The 17,500-nt window shown below is 35.2% G+C and overlaps 1 protein-coding gene and 1 long non-coding RNA gene across 2 annotated transcripts in view; one reads left to right on the top strand and one right to left on the bottom strand.

Moving 5' to 3' along the window:
- Positions 1–17,500, bottom strand: part of LOC125679594 (DNA repair protein RAD50-like) — a 74,204-nt gene that overhangs the window by 39,254 nt on the left and 17,450 nt on the right. The window contains exons 11-13 of the mRNA XM_048918903.2: positions 13,805–13,906; positions 13,029–13,098; positions 12,258–12,358 (exon numbers count right to left, since the gene is read on the bottom strand). Coding sequence (XP_048774860.2) covers positions 12,258–12,358; positions 13,029–13,098; positions 13,805–13,906 — 273 coding nt within the window. The remainder of the gene's footprint in view (positions 1–12,257; positions 12,359–13,028; positions 13,099–13,804; positions 13,907–17,500) is intronic.
- LOC130052171 (uncharacterized) lies at positions 15,165–15,736 on the top strand. Its single transcript, XR_008800549.1, has 2 exons — positions 15,165–15,275; positions 15,497–15,736. It is a non-coding gene; the product is annotated as an uncharacterized LOC130052171 (long non-coding RNA).

Raw genomic sequence — 17,500 nt, 5'->3', positions numbered from 1 at the left:
CGGGTCATCATTTTTTGATTGTTGAAATATCTTTAAAATGGTTGACATTCCAACCCTTAAAGCTAATATATTCTTGTTGCACTAATGCACTAAGCACCTGGTTTTTGTTCATCGTTTTTCCACCCCATATGCCACCAGGGTAAAAATGAAAATTCTGAAACCTTATTGCACATCTACATGTATATGACACCACCATTACCTTCCAAAAGATTATTTAGCCCCTAGGATGAAAATGAAAATTCCAAAAACTTATTGCACATCTACAGGATACCACCAATTATCTTCCAAAAGAAGATTTGGCTACTGAATAAATAGTACTAAGGAGTTCTGGGAACCAGGATTTTTCTTTCTTTAAAAAAAAAACAAACCAAAAAACATTTTTCGACCCCAGTTTGAATATGAAAATTCCAAAACCTTGTTGCACATCTACAGGACAGCACCAATCATCTTGCAAAAGATGATGTGACACTGTGTAAATTGTAAAAAGACTTCTGGGAACTAGGTTTTTGTAGAAAAACATCATTTTCTACCCACATTTGGCCCCAGAGTGAAATGGAAAATTCCGAAACCTTATTGCACATCCAAAAGATACCATCAATCATTTTCCATAAGATGATTTGGCTATTGCATAAAATGTATGAGGAGTTCTGGGAACATGGTTTTAAAAAAACATCGTTTTTTGACCCCCATTTTGCCCCCCGGGTAAAATTGAAAATTCCTAAACCTTATTGCACATCTACAGGACACTATCATATTCCAAAATATTATTGGTTACTGCTAAAAATAACACGAGTACCGCAAACGGTACATAATAAACCCGTGAAATGCTTACATAGGGTGTTTTTCTTGTGCTATAATTTATATAACTTTGCTTCAGGTATTATCAGCCATCATGAGGCTATGACAAACTTTCATATGAACAAAGGGTCTTAGCTTAAAAATCTAGATTTCCTTAAAATGGACCAAGTTCAGCAACCTGTAATTTTTTCAAAAATGGAAGAAAATCAAAATCCTTCCCCCAGATGCACATCTTCAATACCCATACAAACACTCCACAAAATAAGATGGTCCTCATTTGAAAACTGTGGGAGGAGTTGGGCGGACAAATTATGTACCCTCCATAGAATATTAATTTCCAAATAGACCAAGTTCAACAACCTGTAATTTTCTAAAAAATTGTAGAAAATCAAAATCCATCCCACATGCACATCTTCAATACCCATACAAACATTCCACAAAACAAGAGATGTTTGTAAAACACATATGCCCCCCCCCCCCCCCCCCATGGGCAAAATTGAAAAGGGTTATACACACACCTCATTTAATTGATAGTAGTATCATCAATTCAAAACATTGAGCAGACAATATCTTCCTATGTCAAGAGTGAATTGACCATGTGACCTAAAATCAATAGGGGTCATCTACTCCTTCTGCTGTACCAGTGTACCAATTTTGGTGTCAATCAAGCAAATAATTCTTAAAATATAGGAGACAATATATTACTATGTCCAGTTCAACAATTGACTTTTGACCTCAAAATCAATATGGGTCATCTTCTCCTGAAGATGTACCAGTGTACTAAGTTTGATGTCTGTCAAGCAAAAGGGTTATCAAGATATTGAGTGGACAGTATATTACTATGTTCAGTTTGACCTTTGACCATTTGACCTCAAAATCAATAGGAGTCATCTCCTGAATATACACCACTGTACTAAGTTTGATGTCTGTCAAGCAAAGGGTTCTCAAGATATTGAGCGGACAGTATATTCCAATGTCCAGTTTGACCCTTGACCTTTGATCATGTGACCTCAAAATCAATAGGAGTCATCTTCTCCTGAAGATGTACCAGTGTACTAAGTTTGATGTCTGTCAAGCAAAGGGTTCTCAAGATATTGAGTGGACATTATATTCTTATGTCCAGTTTGACCCTTGACCTTTGACCATGTGACCTCAAAATCAATAGGGCTCATCTTCTCCTGAAGTTGTACCAGTGTACCAAGCTTGATGTCTGTCAAGCAAAGGGTTCTCAAGATATTGAACGGACAGTATATTCCTATGTCCAGTTTGACCCTTGACCTTTGACTATGTGACCTCAAAATCAATAGGGGTCATCTTCTTCTGAAGATGTACTGGTGTACCAAGTTTGATGTCTGTCAAGCAAAGGGTTCTCTAGACATTGAATGGTCAGTATATACCTATGCCCAATTTGACCCCTAACCTTTGACTATATGACCTCAAAATCAATAGGGGTCATCTACTCCTTAGGATGTACCAGTGTGCTAAGTTTGATGTTTTTCAAGCAAAGGGTTCTCAAGATATTGAGCGGACATTATATTCCTATGTCCAGAGTAGATTGACCCTTGACCTTTGACCTGAAAAACAATAGGGGTCCTCTTCTACTCATAACCAACCCACATATGAAATATCATTATCATCAAGTGAATGGTTCTCAGGATATTGAGCGGACAACATGTGGTCTACCGACCGACCGACTGACCGACAGGTGCAAACCAATATGCCCCTCTTCTTTGAAGGGGGGCATAATAAGAAGGCTCTCACTTGAAAACTGTGGGAGGAGTAGGGCGGACAAATTATGTACCCTCCATATAATAATTATTTTGAAATAAAGGGGCAAAACTCCTGGAAAAAAGGTCGAAATGGATCAAAATTGTAGTATGATCTAGAGTGACCCACAAAGAAGCTACACAGCAAGTTTCAGCATGATATGTGAAAGGCAAATGAAACTAGTTCTAATTGTAACGGGGACCGTTACAGATGTTCCCCAAACCTCCACCAATTAAAAAATGATGTCCTTGTGAATCTATAGCAAAAAATCATTTTATTTTAGCCTTTAATTACATGTAGTACGTTCAATATGGTCATTTCAGTACCAAGAAATGAAAGAAAGCGTTGCACGTGCACGCGTGTACGATTCCGAATTTTTGTTTATGTCGTTCAACAGGCATTTGTATCATATACCCACAGTATGAATTTCATAACCTTTCCACCACATATAAGGAAGTTATAGCGATTTCAAAATCGTCCAATCAGAATTCAGCACACGTGCATGCTGAGGAGTAATTCTAACCACAGCAATTTGTAAGGAGTACGAAGACACATCTAAACCCCTAATATCAATAGAATTTGATGAAAAACAAAAACGTTATCGTTCTTTAAATATTGAACATTTGAAAAACGTTGCACGCACATGCGCGTGTGCGTTGGCATTTTTTGTTACACCAAAATATAGATACACATATTGTCTACGTATGCTGTGAATATCATCTCATTCGCTTCATAAATAAGATAGTTACAGACGTTTTAGTACTATCCAATCAAAATGAAGCACACGTGCATGCGCGTGCAAATTGGTAATTTTGACCATGCAAATCAGTTAAGGGTCTCAATATCTACTTATGATATGAATATCAAGCCATTTCAATGAAGAACAAAAAAGTTAGACTGATTCCAAAGTTAGAGTACAAATTTTGTAATGCACGTGCACGCGCATGCGTGCGCGTGCAGACAAAATAAATATCATTTTTGATATCTACAAGTGATATACTATCATCCTATTTAGGTTTCATATCGATCCCTTTAATATTCTGATTTTCCATTTTTTGTACCAAAATTGCAGCGCACGTGCGCGCGCGTGCATACAAAATGACTATCACTATGCACATCTACAAACGCTATACTATCATCCTGGAAAGTTTCATATCGATCCCTTTTGTAGTTTCTGAGAACACTACCGGACAAAAAAGTACCGGAGAAAAAGAATAATAACTAGACACTCATTACTAGTAATGAGTAGGTCTTCCGTTAGACCACTTCCGGTTAAGAGCTTTCTATTCCTACAAAAACCATTTAAATGTATCAGAAAATGTGCCTTCACAATGAATGAGAAATGTATTATCGAAATTTTTACTCCTTTCTCGTAACTTCTGGTGACGACCGGAAGTACTATTCAGATGCGTTTTCCTATAAATGAGAGCGACTCTTTACTGTTGATATTCCCTGAGAATTTCACGTCTCTATCTGAAAGAGTTCTCAACAAAAAGAAGTAGACTAAAGAAAGAAAAAGTAGTAGGTTACTACCGACCGGAAGTCAATTTTGAAAAACAAAATTATCAAAACTTTAGAAGTTATTACTTTTATTAAGACATGTGAAAATCATATGAAAGACTTCAAATATAAGCGAGATTTATGGGGACAAAGAGACGAAAAGTAAAAAGTCATTTTATCAAGAAACCGGAAGTAGTCGTTTTGACTACCGACAGAGTCAATATTCTTTTGACACTTTGAAAGAGAGTTAATAAACTAGTATAGGTTTCAATTTAAAGGAAAAAGTTTGAAATTTGCGATTCTTTCAATCACTTCCGGTGACGACAGGAAGTGAGGGTCGACATGTTCAACCCCCTACTGCACTCTTACAAACGGAGATTGATCATCCCTGAATATTTGATGAACCTATATTTTACCTTTTCGAAGTAAAATGCTGGACAAAATTCCTTTTGAGAAACAGAAAATCGTCCCTATTTTCCGACCGGAAGTGAATTTTGCAAAAAACAAAAATAATTATAGCAAGGTCATTTCATCAGACATTATTCCTGAAAATATCAAGAAAATATATCCAGACTCGAAGAAATCGGAAAATCGACATTTTTTCAAATACTTCCGGTAGAGACCGGAAGTGACGGATGAAAAAATTGAATGTATGTGTACATTGGATCAACTCTAGAAGTTTCAAGCATCTATCTATATTCATTATTGAGAAAGTGAAAAGACAAGGTTTGAATATGTCCACCCCATATCTCACGACCGGAAGTGAATTTTACAAAGATATTTAAATTTACTCTAGACATTTATAGTATCTATAACATATATAAAATTCAAATCATTAACTTGTTTCATGACCGAGATTTATGGCACTGAAAAATGAGAGAATAAATAGTCTTTCTTTGATATAACCGGAAGTTGGAAATTCAACTTCCGGTGGGGTCAACATTTTTTGAGAATTAGAACGAGACCTAGAAAACCGATATAGGTTTCAATTTGAAAGAAAAAAGTTTGAAATTTATGATTCATTAATCACTTCCGGTGACGACCGGAAGTGACGGCCGACATTCTTAACCCCCTCCTGCACGCCTACAAAGTGAGATCTATTAACTGTGAAAATTTGGTGACTCTATCTTTTACTGTTTCTGAGAAAAACGCTAGACAACGAAAACAGCTAATAAGCCGTATTTGCCGACCGGAAGTGAATTCTACAAAAATATTTGACGTTACTCTAGACATTTATAGTGACTATAATATATGTAAAACTCAACTCATTAACTAGTTTCATGACGGAGATTTATGGCACTGAAAAATGAGAGAATGAGTGGGCTTTCTTTGATATAACCGAAAGTTGAAGATTCAACTTCCGGTGGGGTCAACATTTTTTGAGAATTAGAACAAGATATAATAAACCAAAGTAGGTTTCAATTTGAAAGAAAAAAGTTTGAAATTGATGATTTATTTAATCACTTCCGGTGACGACCGGAAGTGACGGCGACAAAAAATAATACGTGCATGCACCATAGAGAAAATAGATCTATCATCCCTGAAAGTTTCATTCAATTATCTTTAGTGGTTTTCAAGTTTACCCCCGGACAAAGTTTCTTTCAAAAACCGGAAAATCGGACGTATCTGACGAACGGAAGTGAATTTTGAAAAAATGAAAAAAATGCCTCGAGGTACCATCGTTTTCTATAACCTGTGAAAGTTTCAGGAAAATCCATCCAGCGGTCTCGGAGACGAAAGGGAAAAAAAAAATAATAATAATAATAATAATAATAATAATAAACAGTAGAATCACTAGAAGGTCTTCCGTTGGAAACGGAAGACCTTAATAATAATAATTAGAAACTCATTACTAGTAATGAGTAGGTCTTCCGTTAGATCACTTCCGGTAAAGAGCTTTCTGTTCCTACGAAAACCATTTAAATATATCAGAAAATGTGCCTTAACAATGAATGAGAAATGTATTATCGAATTTTTTACTCATTTCTCGTAACTTCTGGTGATGACCGGAAGTACTTTTATGATGCGTTTTCCTATAAATGACAGCGACTCTTTACTGTCTATATTCCCTGAAAATTTCAAGTCTCTATCTGAAAGAGTTCTCAACAAAAAGAAGTAGACTAAAGAAAGAAAAAGTAGTAGGTTACTACCGACCGGAAGTCAATTTTGAAAAACAAAATGATCCAAACTCTAGAAGTTGATACTTTTATTATGACATGTGAAAATCATATGAAAGACTTTAAATATACGCGAGATTTATGGTGACAAAGAGATGAAAAGTAAAAATGTATTTTATCAAGAAACCGGAAGTAGTTGTTTTGACTACCAACGGAGTCAATATTCTTTTGACACTTTCAAAGAGACTTAATAAACTAGTATAGGTTTCAATTTAAAAGAAAAAGTTTGAAATTTGCGATTCTTTCAATCACTTCCGGTGACGACAGGAAGTGACGGTCGACATGTTCAACCCTCTACTGCACGACTGCAAACGGAGATTTATAATTCCTGAATAATTGATGAACCTATATTTTACCTTTTCCAAGAAAAATGCTGGACAAAATTCCTTTTGAGAAACAGAAAATCGCCCATATTTTCCGACCGGAAGTGAATTTTTTAAAAACAAAAATAGTTATAGGAAGGTCCTTTCATAAGACATTATTCCTGAAAATTTCAAGAAAATCTATCCACCATCTCTGAGAAATCACTCGAAGAAATCGGAAAATCGACATTTTTCAAATACTTCCGGTATAGACCGGAAGTGACGGACGAAAGAATTGAATGTATGTGTACAATGGACTAATGTTAGTTGATCAACTCTACAAGTTTCAAGCGTCTATCTATATTCATTATTGAGAAACTGAAAAAACAAGGTTTGAATATGTCCACCCCATATCTCACGACCGGAAGTGAATTTTACAAAAATATTTAAATTTACACTAGACATTTATAATGTCTATAACATATGTAAAATTCAAATCATTAACTTGTTTTATGACCGAGATTTATGGCACTGAAAAATGAGAGAATGAATAGTTTTTCTTTCATATAACCGGAAGTTGGAGATTCAACTTCCGGTGGGGTCAATAGTTTTTGAGAATTAGAACGAGACCTAATAAACCGATATAGGTTTCAATTTGAAAGAAAAAAGTTTGAAATTTATGATTTATTAATCACTTCCGGTGACGACCGGAAGTGACGGCCGACATTCTTACCCCCCTACTGCACCCCTACAAAGTGAGATCTATTAACTCTGAAATTTTGGTGACTCTATCTTTTACCGTTTCTGAGAAAAACGATTGACAACGAAAACAGCTCATAAGCCGTATTTGCCGACCGGAAGTGAATTCTACAAAAATATTTGACGTTACTCTAGACATTTATAGTGATTATAATATATGTAAAACTCAACTCATTAACTAGTTTCATGACCGAGATTTATGGCACTGAAAAATGAGAGAATGAATAGTCTTTCTTTGATATAACCGGAAGTTGGAGATTCAACTTCCGGTGGGGTCAACATTTTTTGAGAATTAGAACGAGATATAGTAAACCAAAGTAGGTTTCAATTTGAAAGAAAAAAGTTTGAAATTGATGATTTATTTGATCACTTCCGGTGACGACCGGAAGTGACGGCGACAAAAAATATTACATGCATGCACCATAGAGAAAATAGATCTATCATCCCTGAAAATTTCATTCGATTATCTTTAGTGGTTTTCAAGTTTACCCCCGGACAAAGTTTCTTTCAAAAACCGGAAAATCGGACGTATCTGACGAACGGAAGTGAATTTTGAAAAAATGAAAAAAATGCCTCGAGGTACCATCGTTCCCTATAACCTGTGAAAGTTTCAGGAAAATCCATCCAACGGTCTCGGAGACGAAAGGGAAAAAAATAAATAATAATAATAATAATAATAAACAGTAGAATCACTAGAAGGTCTTCCGTTGGAAACGGAAGACCTTAACTAGTACTTATTGTAACGGGGACCGTTACAGATGTTCCCCAAACATTCCCCCATTTAGCAAGTGGTGTCATTTATTTCAGTACAAGTGGTTTTGACCATTGCAAACTGTGAAGCATGTGAATATATAACTATCTTATAACGTTCAGTCCATTTCATACTTGTTCAAATCAGTTATAAAGATCTGAGAGTTTTGTGCACGTGCACGTACGTGCATATGAATAATTCGACCATCTCAATACATTAGAAGTCTTACCATATGAGTACAAGAGAAGTTTCACAACAGTTCAATGAAAATCGAGAAATTAACAACAACTCAAAACTACAAAGACCCAGATCAATGCACGTGCATACACGTGCGCGTGAGTACCACACAACAATTTTGTTGATGCTATTCAATAGACATTTGAACAATATACTTACTATATGAATTTGGTATCGATCGCTTCACTCTTAAGAAAGTTATTGGGATTTCAAAATCGTCCAATCAGAATTAAGCGCACGTGCATGCGCGTGCAGGGAAGTGATTTTGAGACTATTAATAAATTGACAGGCCCAAAACATACCTGCAACCTAATTTTCAAACCTATTCATTGCAATCTCAAAATGTTATAGACCAATACTCAAATTTAGGCATCAAAAATTACAATGCACGCGCATTCACGCGCATGCGATTTTGATAATGGAAAATTTGTTGACACCATTTCACAGACATTCATATCATAGATCCTCAGGGTAAATTTGAATTCATTTCAGTTTTTAATTCAATAGTTATGACCATTTTAGTACCCGAAAAATGAAAGAAAAGCTATGCACGTGCATACACGGGCACGTGAGTATGACTCAGCATCAATGTTGATGTCATTCAATAGACATTTGATAGATATACTTACAGTATAAATTTCATATTGTTTCCATCATTTATAAGAACGTTATGGCGATTTGAAAATCGTCCAATCAGAATTTAGCACACATGCATGCACGTGCCGGATGGTAATTATGACTATACACTTTTGTTAAGAATATCAAGATACATATACAATACAAGTTTGAAAAGATTTTGACAAAAAACAAAAAAGTTATGGTCATTGAAAGAATTGAACCTTCAAAAGACAATGCACGTGCGTGCGCATGCGCGTTTGCAATTTTTATTACATCAATCTGTAGATATTTGAAATGTCTACCTATCCTGTAAATATCATTAAATTTCCTTGATTTGCATTAATGATATAAACGGTTTTGTATTATCCAATCAAATTGAAGCACACGTGCATGCGCGTGCAGAATTGAAATTTTGACGATGCCAAACAGTTAAGGGTCCCTTGTTATACCTACGATATAAATAGCAAACGATTTCATTGAAAAATAAAAAAGTTAGAGTGATTCCAAAGTTGGTAAACAAAAAATCCAATGCACGTGCATGCACATGCATGCATTTTCAGACAAAATGACATTCGTTCCGCACATCTACATATGCTATACTGTCATCCTAAAAAGGTTTCAGATTGATCCCTTGAGTAGTTTCTGAGAACACTCGTGAACAAAAAAGTCCCAAGAAGAAAGAAAGAATAATAATAATAACTAGACACGATCTCGTTGCGAGCAACGAGTAGGTCTTCCGTCCAATTTGTTGATGCACTCGGAGTTAAAAAAAAAAAAAAAAGACAAATGAGTCCCAATTTAGTTTCCGACTTTAAGACACTTTAGATATAATCAATTTTTCATATCATAAGCTTCTGAAGCAAAGTTGCGGTGAAATTCGTTTGAAATTCGACTCTCCAGGCGAGCCATAAGCCCCGCGGGCCTATTTCTTGATGTCATTTGTTAGCCCTCTATAGACTCAACAACTTTAGTTCAAAATGTCTTTACAAAATATTTACCTGTAAAAAGTTATTGAGATCGACCGATATGGACAAAAAATCGACTCTACAGGCGAGCCATTAGGACCATAGGCCTATTTCTTGATATCAATCGATAGATCTCGATAAACTGAACAACTTTTGTTCAATATGTCCTTACAAAATATTTACCAGTTACAAGTTTTTGAAATCGACTGATATCGACAAAAATCGACTCTACAGGCGATCCATGAGGCCCACAGACCCATTTTTTGATATTGATCGATAGGTTATGACACATTGAACAACTTTTGTTCAATAATGCTTTTCAAAAAATATGTCGTTTTAAAGATATGAGGCGTCAAATATTTACGATTTTGGCCCTTAAAATCTCTAATTACGTAACATATGACTTACTTTTTGATTGGATAAGATCAAGCTCGTTGAGATGAACATTTCCGCTTCTACAACTTATTATAAAATATTAATAGTTTCTGAGATATTCTCAAAAACATTTGGACCCTTCTGAACCCCTAATTTAAAGGGCCAGCCCGTTTTGCTTGATATCGTAAGAAAGGCCTTGTCATTTTAAACATTTTTTGCTCAACAAGTATTTAGAAATTCTTTACCGTTCTCGAGTTATCTCTACAAGAAATATTATGGGGCCAAACTGTAGCTCCCTAACGGGGCCACATAGGGAAAAAACGAAATGTACATATTGTTTAGATTATCATTCTGAACAACTTTTGTTCAATAATGCTTTTCAAAATATTTGTCGTTTTCAAGATATGAGGCGTCAATTATTTATGATTTTGGCCCTTAAAATCCCTTATTACGTAACATATGACCTACTTTTTGATTTGATAAGAACAAGCTCGTTTAGATGAACATTTCCGCTTCAATGACTTATTACAAAATATTAATAGTTTCTGAGATATTCTCATAAACCTTTGGACCCTTCTGGGCCCCTAATTTAAAGGGTCAGCCCCTTTTGCTTGATATCGTAAGAAAGGTCATGACATTTCAAACATTTTTTGTTCAACAAGTATTTAGAAATTCTTTACCGTTCTCGAGTTATTTCTAGAAGTAATTTTTAGGGGCCAAACTGTAGCTCCCTAACGGGGCCACATAGGGTAAAAACGAAATATGCATATTGTTCATATCATCATTCTGAACAACTTTTGTTCTTTATTGCTTTTCAAAATATTTGTCGTTTTCGAGATACAAGGGGTAAAAAATTTATGGTTTTGGCCCTTAAAATCCCTTATTACGTAACATATGACCTAAATTTTTATATGAATAGATTTGGATTGTTGAGATGAACATTTTTTGTTCTTTGACTTATACCAAAATATTAACGATTTTTGATCTAGACTTTGAGCCCTTCTAGATCCCTAATTTAAGGGGCTAGCCCCTAAATCTTGATATTTTCGAAAAGATGTCGTAAATGTGCACAACTTTTGTTCTACATGTCTTAACAAAATATTTGCAAGAAAAAAGATATTGGAGATCAAAGGTCAAAAATCGCCGAAATGGGCGAAAAATTTTGGCATCCATTTTTTCAGGTCCAGGCGAGCTTTTAGGCAAATCGCCTCCGGTAAAATCGAATCCCCCACAAATCTTCTAAAATGTTTACTCTATCTTGTGTAGAAATTTCAAGACTCTAGCTTCAAAACTAACGGAGGAGATGTGTGGACAACAAGGCCCTTCAAAAAGTCACTAAAAGAGAGATAACTCCTGACCGGAAGTGACGTCAAGCACGAAATTTTGCAAGCAAAGTCTCGTCACCAAAAGACATCTTTCCTGAAAATTTCGTGAAAATCGATCGAGAAATACCTGAGAAAAACGCGTGTACTACCAAGGAAAATAATAATAATAATAATGAAGAAGAAGAACGCGAACAATAATAGTAAGGTCTTCCGCAGGAGACGGAAGACCTTAATAATGAAGAAGAAGAACGCGAACAATAATAGTAAGGTCTTCCGCAGGAGACGGAAGACCTTAATAATAAGAAGAAACAGAGTAAAACCAATATGTTCCCAAACTTTGTTTGGGGAACATAATAATAAGAAACAGAGTAAAAACAATATGTTCCCAAACTTTGTTTGGGGAACATAATTATAAAGAGAAAACCCTGAACGGACGGACGGACGGATGGACGGACATACAGACATCACTGTACCATAATACGTCCCGTCTAAAGACGGGCGTATAAAAAAGGAGTTTAAGGAAGAAGAGAGTGTGACAGATGGATGGACAGAAGAGGGTAACAATATAACCGAACTTCTTTAGAAATTACAGGTATAATAAAACAATACAGACAAGTGTCACATGATCACGACCTTTAAGCTGTTTTCTGCAGTCTACTTTATTGTTACATAACGACACTGACCTTGACCTGTCTGCTGTCCTGCATTAAAGTTTCTATTTTGGTCCTAATGATGTCCATGAATGCTCTATACTGTTCATCAGTTATCTCCCCTCTGTGGTAACCTGTAATGCAATCAAATAAGATGAAATAACAGTATATGGTGGCCTGTTGTAGACGGACAGACGGACGTTCGGGGGGTATAATAACAGTATATGGTGGCCTGTTGGGGGGTATAATAACAGTATATGGTGGCCTGGTGTAGACGGACAGACGGACGTTCGGGGGGTATAATAACAGTATATGGTGGCCTGTTGTAGATGGACATTCGGGGGGTATAATAACAGTATATGGTGGCCTGTTGTAGATGGACGTTCGGGGGGTATAATAACAGTATATGGTGGCCTGTTGCGGTTAATTTTCTCAGATGGAGGTCGTTACCCAGTGTCATTCTGATCCTGTTGTTACACGGAAACATTTGTTAAGGATTTGATGTTGATATAGACAATTATGCATTGTGCATGTATGTTAGCTGTGAAACAATTCTTTTAAATCTACAAAAATTCACACTACAATCAACTCCCATAAAACTGAGGAAGTCTTTTGGAGAACTGATGTTGCCTTGGTAGTCTTGCTTACCTTTAAGAGAGCTGACTGATGTTGCCTTGGTAACCTTAAAGAAAGTTGACTTATGTTGCCTTGGTAACCTTAAAGAGAGCTGACTGATGTTGCCTTGGTAACCTTGCTTACCTTTTGACATCAGTCAGCTTTCCCTAGTAAGAATGCCTTCCTTACCTTCAACATCATACTTTGTGGCTAGTTTCTTTATTTCAGCATCTCTTTTCTTCATATTTTCCTTGTGTCTCTGTTGAATTATAAAGCATAATTTTCATAAACAACCATTCAAAGTTCAATATTATTATCAAAATACAGATCAGAATTAAGGATTTCTTAAACAAGAATCACAGATTTCTTACAGAAGTATCATTATGTCACATCTCCTGGATCCACACACCTATGTATGTAACACATCCAGGTGTGTACCTTAGTGTACTGTATTTAACACATCCAGGTGTGTACCTTAGTGTACTGTATTTAACACATCCAGGTGTGTACCTTAGTGTACTGTATTTAACACATCCAGGTGTGTACCTTAGTGTACTGTATTTACACACATCCAGGTGTGTACCTTAGTGTACTGTATTTAACACATCCAGGTGTGTACATTAGTGTACTGTATTTAACACATCCAGGTGTGTACATTAGTGTACTGTATTTAACACATCCAGGTGTGTACCTTAGTGTACTGTATTTAACACATCCAGGTGTGTACCTTAGTGTACTGTATTTACACACATCCAGGTTTCTCAATCTCTATTCATTCATGAATTCTTTTCTTACCTCAGCTTCTTGCTCCAATTTCTCTGACCTCTATCTATTCTTGAACTCTTTCCTTACCTTGGATTCCTGCTCCAGTTTTCCCAGCCTCTATCTATACTTGAACTTTTTCCTTACCTTGGATTCCTGCTCCATTTCCCCGGCCTTTATCTATACTTGGACTCTTTCCTTACCTCGGATTCCTGCTCCAGTTTCCCAACCTCCATCAAAAGGCGCCCTTTCTCTTGGCCAAGTTTTTCCAGTTCCTTGTTAAGTTCTCTTTGGAGCATTTGAAACTAGAAATGTATAACAGAACAGTAATGAAAGACAGGTTTTTAAAAAAAAAAATGCTTTAGGTTTGTGATCATACATGTCTGAGGGTTGTCCCAAAAAGTCGTAGACAATGTTAATAATTTTCAAAATACGCATCAGATCCAAAAGATTTTTTACATGAGAAAACTTTTACTTATTCTAAACAAAAATATAAAATTTGAAATAAGTAATAAAAGAGATAAATGGGATGTTGCTGAATAAAAAGATATATATCTGCATTGTTGGCGCACGTACAAAAATAAGTAGATATTTTCTTTGTACCACTGATTTAGATGAAAGCAAATAGTTTCATATTAAATAAATCGCATTCAAATTTATATCGATGGAATCGGTTATCTTTTTTGCGTAATATACTGGTTTTATAACCGCAGAACGTCATAACCGGCAGAGAAGTGATGTCATTTATAAACGTACCTGTAATGAAATTTGCGCAATATGACGACGTCAAAGCCATTCTTGGTGCACAAGAAAATATTATGTAGGCCATTGTTTGACCCCCCACTCAAAGAAACACGAGATGGAAAGCACATCAGATCACCAGAATGTTAGCGAGGCATTAGTGTTTAAAGATATTTGTGAAGGTAATGACATAAGAATCGAAAATGGGAAGGCCATTAAAAAGGAAATAAAAACCACGAAATCCTGAAAGTAAATAACATCATGTAATGGACGAAGATGAAGTATGTGCGCCGACAGCTATTATCATATGTATTTTATTTGTGTTCTACGTCATTATGAAAAAAAGATATTATTATGAAACTTTGTAAACAAAACTCCAAAATGATGCTTTTAAATTACAAAAGAAAATTAATATTTTTTTCCAACGAATAAACAAGTTATTAACATTGTCTACGACTTCTTGGGACAACCCTCGTATATGCTGCACTCTTCATTTGCCTTACTGATTGAACACATTTTTAAAACCTAGGAAAAACAAATTAATATTCACATGTGCAATATCTGCAAAAGACCACTCTTCATGTGACGCATAAATCGTATTGCGGAATTTTATCGCGAACTGTGCGCCGTAATTGATTGAGTTATTTATAGAGTTCTGTCCTTGCGAATCATTTTCTTTGAGATTAAAAAATATGCAAAATAATGTATTTAAGTTTCAGATACAATTTAATATTAGTATTTTGTGTTTATAACAATAGTCCAGGTAATTAAGAAATTTATAAATTATGTTTGATTACTTGGAATATTAAAACCGGTTTGTCGGCTTATTAATAACTCACTCACTATATGTGCACGCTCTTCATTCTGACGCCGCCCTTCACACAGTTCACTGGGTGTTCGAATAGAGTTCGGGGTAACACATTTTTAATATTGGTAAGCAAATTATAAAATGTTTTGATATTTTATTTTGCATAAATATTATCAGTATCAATACATGTAATTCTACTATAGTAACATTTAGCATTTTATTAATTTCATAAATATGCTAATGTTCATTTATAGTTATAACAAATTCTAATGCGTTATAGCAGTGAAATATTTCTTTAATAATTTCGACAATGAGTTTATACAATTTTCTTTATTATTCACAATAGAATACCTCTTTGTTCCGGTGAGACGGGTTTAATTGGGTGTGGCACTGCCATACAATTGGGGTATGTTATTGATGTATTTGTGTTTATTTTTTCCATAATATTCATGACAATGTCTTTGTTGACTGAGTATTTGATATGTTGTATATTTTTGGAAAGAAACAATATTTATTGTGTTTTATTTCTTTTCCTTGTAATAGCTCATTGCCAATTTGTATATATAATAAAAATAGTGACATTGAACCAAAATCTTTGTCATATTCACAAATCTTTTTTTTTTTGGCAGCATATGCCCTTCGCATGTAAACCTACAATTTTTACCAGCCCCTACCAATGTTTACATGCCCTACTCTAACTTCTTGACTTTTCCCATGAATAAAAAGAAACAGTTATACGTTTAATTCACGTGTTCTAACTCCCTTTCAATTTTTGTCTTCTTTTTTTTACCCAATACTTTAAGGTTTAGTGTTTGTGCCACTTGTTGTCTTCATGGTCTTTCACAGAGTCGAGTCAGAAATTAGTACACCCTGATGTAAGCTTGGTATGTGCCCCATCCTCGTGACACCATTCTCAAAACATCTAGAATTATACTTCAGACCAACCCGCCATAGTGGAATCTATTTTTTTCTCGTAATCTGTATTGATTGTTGGTCATATGGTTTTATAGAAATAATCATACTTTAGGCCTGGGATCATGATTCAACTTCAAAGTCTATATGAACCACATGGTCTCCCCATTCGTTAATGTATTCCATGTCAACAAGACACTTGAAATTAATAGTGTGAATAAAACACTTCAACATTACAATTGACAATGATTGATATAGAAAATAGCTAGTCTACACAAATAGCCAGTCTAATATCAAAGAAATTATTACATGTGCCCTGCGGGCATGAGACATACCCATCTGTAACTTTACCAGGCCCCTGACATAGGACTACCGGGTTATTTTAAAGACTGATAGACTACTTACTCCACCACCCCTTCCTGACCTACAGACTCTCAAACACACGGAACACCTTGTTAATTTTGGAGAGGGTCAGTAGTAATCCACTGGATGCCCCAGTAGTAAACCCTATAATCCCTAAGAGGGTGTCATGATAAATTCTTGGTGATGGGCCCCATGATATATTCCAGAAAAGTGTGTCCCATAATAAATCCCTTGAAACAGCCCCTTGATTTTTATATAGAAATAGCATCATAAATTCCTCAAAAGGGTCCCATCAGATAAAACTCTGGAGAGGGCCCATTAACAAGAGGCCCAAGGGCCACATCGCTCACCTGAGTCACCTTGGCTCATATTTAAAGATTTTCCCTATACAGTAAAACTCTGATATAGCGAATTTTTGCGGACACTATAAAAATTTGCTATAAGCGTAATTCGCTATATGTTTATAGCGAATTCATAATTCAAATATAACGAATTCGTTATAAAACTGATTTGTTCTATATGTATATCAGTTATAATAGAAAGCAGCGATCGATATACTTGCGTTTGCATTGTCTCTAAGAGAAATTAAGCCTAGATATTTTCAAGAAGGAATATTTTTATAAGAGATATGTACACACTGATTTATATATGATAATTTATCTTGATGGATTATTTAATCACACAAGCTCATGTTAATAGAAAAATGTCAACAAAATTATGTGTAATACATACAAACAGTCTATGTCTTTTTGAAATACCGGTCAATCGTTGACTGTGTCGTGTTTTTTCCCCTTGTTTTTCTTTCTTTCCATTTGTTAATAAATTTCTCAATAAACATATATGTAAGTATTGTTTTGTGTTAACATCCTCTTTTGAAAAAATACAACAGAAATTTCGTAATAAGTGTGGATCCTTAATGTCAAGCATGATGTCAAGATTGTTAAAAATCACGAGGTTGAAACGAAAAAATCGTTATAAAAGGTGATTTTTACGTTCATTTTTAATTCAAGGGGAATAGAAATTTACTTCGTTATATCCGTAAATTCGCTATATCCGTGTTCGTTATAGACGCAGA

This window comes from Ostrea edulis, chromosome 2, assembly GCF_947568905.1.
Source record: "Ostrea edulis chromosome 2, xbOstEdul1.1, whole genome shotgun sequence".
In the NCBI taxonomy this organism is placed as follows: Eukaryota; Metazoa; Mollusca; class Bivalvia; order Ostreida; family Ostreidae; genus Ostrea; species Ostrea edulis.
Note: the sequence above shows the minus strand (reverse complement) of the source record. Positions and strands in the feature narration are given on the sequence as shown.